This window comes from Wasmannia auropunctata, unplaced genomic scaffold, assembly GCF_000956235.1.
Source record: "Wasmannia auropunctata unplaced genomic scaffold, wasmannia.A_1.0 LD334508.1, whole genome shotgun sequence".
Lineage (NCBI taxonomy): Eukaryota > Metazoa > Arthropoda > Insecta > Hymenoptera > Formicidae > Wasmannia > Wasmannia auropunctata.
In genome coordinates, this window is record NW_012028382.1 from 405,781 (window position 1) to 411,780 (window position 6,000).

The window sequence follows — 6,000 nt, forward strand, 5'->3', positions numbered from 1 at the left end:
CAGCCTATCCCGTAGGAATACCCACCAGATAGTATAATCTTGCTTGTAATCAGGACCACCGGAATAGCCTGGTAACCAAACTAGCGTTACCGCGAATTGCGTGGCAGTGCCCGAGACGTTGTAAGGTGCATGGGGTTGCGTGCCCTCGACGATCAGTTGCGTCGAGGATGAGATGGTGGCGACTTCGTTGGAGGCGACGCACTGATAAAACCCGAAATCCGCGCGTCGAAGGCTCTCTATGGTTAAATTGCCACCGACAGTCTTCGCGCGACTGCGTTGGATGGGTCCGCCATCCCTCTGAGATAATTTCAGAAATGTTTTACAAAAATTGCGGCTCAGTGCTAATACAAACGACGATTCAAGAAAAATGTATTTAAAAATGATGAAAATGAAATAATAGAAATTTCGCTTAATAACCTAAACACGGATATCTTTTCTAACTGAGACTGTACCCGATGCCATTGTATCGTTGGCTTCTGCGTTCCGTCGGCCTCTTGAGCGTCGCAGTGCATCTCGACCGTCTCGCCGACCTTCTTCGTGTACACTGGTTCCGGCTCGAGGGTGAAGACAGGCGGGTTCCGCACGAGGACCTCCATCGGACCCGAGCTGCCCTGCGTGCCCTGGGCGTTATAAGGCGTGCAGGTATATCTGCCTTGGTGATTCTCATTGACCCGTGTAAAGAGCAGGGAGCCGTTGTTCATGATAACAATGTCCTTCGTCTGATAAGGCTCGAGTAGGCGTTTATCCTTGGTCCAGGTCACGTATTGCAGAGGCGGGTTGGCTTTTATGTAACACTGGACCACACCGGCCAGACGGAACGGCAGGTATTGGACAGTGGGGGTAAACGTGACCTTCGCCGGGTCTGAAACACGCGAAATCCACGAGGAGGACATTAATCCTTTGGACATTAATCACACTTTGAGCTTAGCCCAGCATCGCATTTAAAGTACATCGCTTAGTGGTCCTCAGTGCTTGGACATTTAGATCTTTTTGAATTTTAATTCCATGTGTTAATTTGACGAATTTTAATTTCATTTTCTAAGTCAAATATTTAAACATTTAAAAAAATCTTACACTCGACGTTCAGATAGGCGCTAGCAGTCTGAGGATCGCCGATGCCATTAGTGACTTCGCACAGGTATTGACCGGAGTCATCGGCGCTGACGGGGTTGATAACCAGGCTACCGTCCATCTTGATGGACACTCTGGTATCCAGGGCCGAGACCTCCGTGACCGGTGCGCCTTCGCGAAACCAGCGCACCGTCACGTTACCGGGAAGTGCTTTCGCCTCGCAGGAGAATTGCACCTTCTCGCCCTCCAGCTTCGTTTGATTCGTCGGCGGCACCATGATAACGGCTCCACCTGTAAATCAATCAAAAGCACGATTTTTATTACGTGACTCCAACCACGGATCGAGATGTCAAAGAGGCGAGATATCGATTACGGTCACCGAAACCGAACGCAACCAATGTATTCCCGTAGTAGTAACTATCGTATCCAGCATCTGCGGTGACGATTGACCGCTGATATTGGTTGTCTCGCTGTCAAAGATATCCCGGAAGAGACGACAGCATGCGGTGCATCTGACTTGCCGTCAGGCGGGGACGGGGAGAGAAACACAGAGCGCTATAGCGTCTTCATCGATTCTCGATAATGTCTCTCTCGCTTGTCAGTAAAAAAAAAAGCTGTGACGAATGGATATATAGGCGAAGAGGGGTACAAGCGTCGCCGGTTGAGCGCCAGTGTAGCTACGAATTTTACCTTTCGCCTCCGCGATTTCTTCAAGTCTCGACGAGGGAGGCGCTCAACAGGGTGCATTATATCTTCATCGATATCCAACGTCGGTCCACGCCCACAGCCCGTCTCGCGCGCTTCGTATTCACGCCTGAAGAATTTCAAAACTTGCGGCTTCGCCTCAGAGAAGCGAATATCTCGCCGTATTATAACGGAAGATCGATTCCCGCCGCACAAAAGACCGAGCTCCACCTTCGCGCGATTCCGCGGCATTTTCCGCAATCCGATCTATCGTCATTCGTCGGGATTACGGGATTACTTCATCTTCGCGTTGCTAGACAACGGGTGGGAAAAGGAGGCCTTTAGAGCGTGATGAGATCGATCGAGCATATGCGAAATTGTCGAGGAATTAGCGACACCGGGATTCGTTATACGTTGAAAGGCATTGATTTGGTCAGGCATTGATTTCTGGCAAGGGGAAGCGCCTCGATAATAAAAATCGAAACTCTATAACAAAATCCATGGAGCGATATCCTCTTTTATTTTTATTACATATTGCACGAGATTGCATACACCCGTTTGGTTACTGTACGAGAGAAAAAACATTTTGTTTACGATTCAATATTTATACATTGAATTCTACGATTGTGAATTATATGGCTCGGATAATGAACGCCGTCGTCCGTTCACAATCTCCGTCGCATTTCTGCTTTTACATTTTAATTTCGGACGTGTGACACTCAAAATCCATATACACGCTCGAATTCGAGATTGCTAGTTGGCAAAGTAAACAGGGTATAGGTGTCGCGTAAACAACGTGTAAATTTATACACGCAAACGAACGCCGCGCGGCGATACGTCTGGTGCTACGATGCTGCAAATATATTGACGGACGTTTGAACAATTAAACATTTGGCAGATTGTTGCGGTGTTTGCTGTCCTCGCGTATCGATGTAATCGAATCCGAGGTTGTGGAATAGCTTTTTGGTGAAACGACCGGGGAAAATGCCCGACGGAAATTTCGACCTCGGGGATAACGTCGGTCGGTCGGCGAGCGGAAGTAAACGTGACGGCCGAGAAAAGGGCCGAGGAACTCCTCCCGAGTTTCCCCGCAAAGAAATATCGCGTTCCGTTTGCGCAGACGAAAATCCGCAGAAATGAGGGCAACGATATTCTAAGCTCCGCGCCCGATGTCTCAATATATTGCACCTCCGAAGAGACGCGCTACAATGCGCGCCAGCGGTGCATGCCGCAGCGGCGCGACAGGAATAAATTTGAATCTACGATCTTGATAAACGCACGAAGCGCGGAATGAGAACTTGTTGCCCGGGGAAGAGAGGAAAAAAAAAGGAAAAGAAACGTATTTCCTCGCAATCCTGCACGCTCGCTGCATCTATGCCTGGGCACGCGCGCGGAGAAGGATTTACATCAACGGCCAATACCAATCAAATCGAATGTATCCGTCGTGTCAAATCTTTTCATATTAACGTACCGCTTCGCGTCCGCATCGAAGAAACTCGATTTCAAGTATTCCGGTACGAGAGCTCCCCCTCCCATTGTGTCCGACCGTTCGATCGACGAACGAGTTTTGCGAGTTTTGTTTTTCATCCTGGCGCGACGACGACGACGACGGTGTGATGCGCGCGCGATCAACAGAATATATTTTAATTATTCTCGCGCCGACGATGATATATGTTACGTCACGCCGACACACGAGAGTTTAGAAGGATACTTTGCCGAGAGGGTGGAGAAAGTTTGCGAAGTTCGGGGCAAATGAGGGCAATGGAATTCCGAGTCGCCGAGGTAGAATCACGCGCCGAGCGTGATGCGGTTGCCATAAAGTTGCACGCGCGGTGCGCATTACGCGGCGATCGTTAACGACGTTGTTTTTACCAAGTTGGATCAGCAATTCCCGCCGATGTACGGTCAATATTTACGGGGGCTTCGGATGCCCCCCCGTTGATTACCCCCCGCTTCGTTTTATCGCGCTTACGCTTGCGAAAATAATACCAGACCGCGGGAGACGAAAACACTTTTGCAAAGTGTTTATTAAACTACTACCGCGCGCCGTGCTTGCTGTATCACCGACTATACGTTGCGTTTATATCCGCGGCCCCATCGCATTTCCGATGCGAGAAGTGTCACGGTGACAAATTCCAGCGTTTGCCAACCAGACGAAAATCTTGACAAACCGGGGCAATGAAATTCAGAGGGAGAAAGAGAGAGAGATAGAGAGAGGGGGGGGAGGAGAGGGAAAGAGAGAGAGAGGACTCTCAAGCCAAGTACACAGCTATGATGGTGTAGCGTCGCGCCACACATCACGCTGCACATTGCAAATACGCGTGGTACCGCCGAGAAGCGCGACGGATACCAGCGTGAAGGGTAGTTCAGCAAATGGAGCAGCAGTCGAGATGCAGAATAAATTTTAGAATGATTTATTTTTGTAATGTTTACTTTCCGGCGTACTCTCTCGTCCTCTTTAAACGCTCTACTTCGTTTAACTTGGCGAAACGCGCCATTATGTTTGTATGAAATACACGTGTCCCACCCTTTTCCGGAATGGAAGAGATAAATGCGATTTTTTTTATCTCCGTCTACGTACAGAAATTTCGCGCGTTTCTCGCTTTAATCTATTTCTGCCGGCACAGCAATTCCGAAACAAATACGCCGAAACACGAACGAAATACAAAATGCACGGAAGAAACGTAATTGCAATGTACAGCTTGGGATCTCATATCGCTCATCGTCTTCGGCGGTAGTAGATGATTTCTGATGGTAGCGGACGTTCGTCTAATTTTATTCCCCGCGCGCGAGCGAATTTTACGATCTTGCCATCCGTCGTTTCGAGCCAGCGACATTCGTGCCATTTCTCAATCCATTAAATAACCATCGCGCGGCCGAGAAATGCGCCCGTGAACGCGGGCGTTGAAAACAAAAGGCGCGCGAGACGGTAAGACAATACGATGATGAAGACGGATGTCCCAGCGGCGGCGCGATGGCTTGCCGCGGCTTACAAATTTGCAGTGGTTGCAGGGGCAAAAACGGACGACGCGGCGTTGGGGAAGGGGGGAAGGGGAGAAAAAAAGAGATGGAGGGAAAGCGAAATGGAACAAGAAGACGGTTCGGAGGCGAAAAGTGGCTGTTGGCTCCCGGAAAAACAAGACAAATCGCCTTTTAACCCTCCCTCTCTTCTCCCCCTCCTCCTCCCTCATCCAACATGGGGATAGCCTTAATTGGTCGGCGAAACGAGCGACGCCCGGAAGCTCGCTGTAACCACTTTGCCTAACGCGAGTTTTATCACGGCGAGCTGAACGTATCGATATGAGTAAATGTATCGGCTCGTAAAATTTACGGGGAAGAGACGCTGCACTATACGGCGTACGTATGCCCGTGTCTGCGCTTTATGGATGCATCGGCATTGCCGCGCGCCTTCGATCACGACGGAAAACGTTTCCGTTCCCGGGAGAGAAACGGACGCTGAAAACGGTCGTACGATCATACGCGGACGAGATTGCGACTTCCCTTATCTTTTCCCCGAGCTTGATCGCGAAGCTATGACGTAGAACGGCAAACACCTGTTTCAGCACACACCGATTATCTGCGTCATCCATCTGGGGAGGAAGAAATCATCGATGAAGCTACCAAGGTGGAAGATTCTCTCGTATTATGGACTTTTCGTTATACGAGCGGAAATTCAAATCACGCGGTACCGTTATAATGTTTCGTTGAAGAACGTTATCGTTTTACGAAATTATTACGGATAAAAACTTAATTAAGCGCAAATTAAGCCGGGATTATTGTGCATTCTTTTCTATTAAATTACATCATGCCGCACGGTGAAAGCCTTCTTCATAATAGACATCAAGATCGAGGCGCTCACGAAGGAACGAGAAGGACGGCGGATCGAGTTAATTAAACCGGAGGGTAGTAAGACCTACGAGGAAATCCAACAATTGTTTCGATCGCTCCGCGCGCATTGACTTGTTAGGAGCAGAGACTTATTTTAGACCCTCGACGTCGAAGCAGTCGCGATTAATGCAAGCCGCGAACACACGCCGCTGAGAATCGCAGCTAGACTGCGCCGGTCAGCTTTACGAGCGTTTCAACGATACTTGAAAATCAACCGACGACGCCGGACTCGCCCGACCGTGATATTTCAGATCTCGACGGATCTCCCGCGGGACGGCTGTGAGAACTTTTGCGAAATCGCTCGTGAGAAGACCGTTTGTTATTCCGTTTGAAACTCTCTCTCTCTCTCTCTCTCTC

The 6,000-nt window shown here is 49.3% G+C and overlaps 1 protein-coding gene across 1 annotated transcript in view; it reads right to left on the reverse strand.

Annotated features, from left to right (window-relative positions):
- Positions 1 to 6,000, reverse strand: part of LOC105458610 (protein turtle) — a 51,220-nt gene that overhangs the window by 16,878 nt on the left and 28,342 nt on the right. The window contains exons 5-7 of the mRNA XM_011704077.1: positions 1,075 to 1,362; positions 453 to 862; positions 26 to 297 (exon numbers count right to left, since the gene is read on the reverse strand). Coding sequence (XP_011702379.1) covers positions 26 to 297; positions 453 to 862; positions 1,075 to 1,362 — 970 coding nt within the window. The remainder of the gene's footprint in view (positions 1 to 25; positions 298 to 452; positions 863 to 1,074; positions 1,363 to 6,000) is intronic.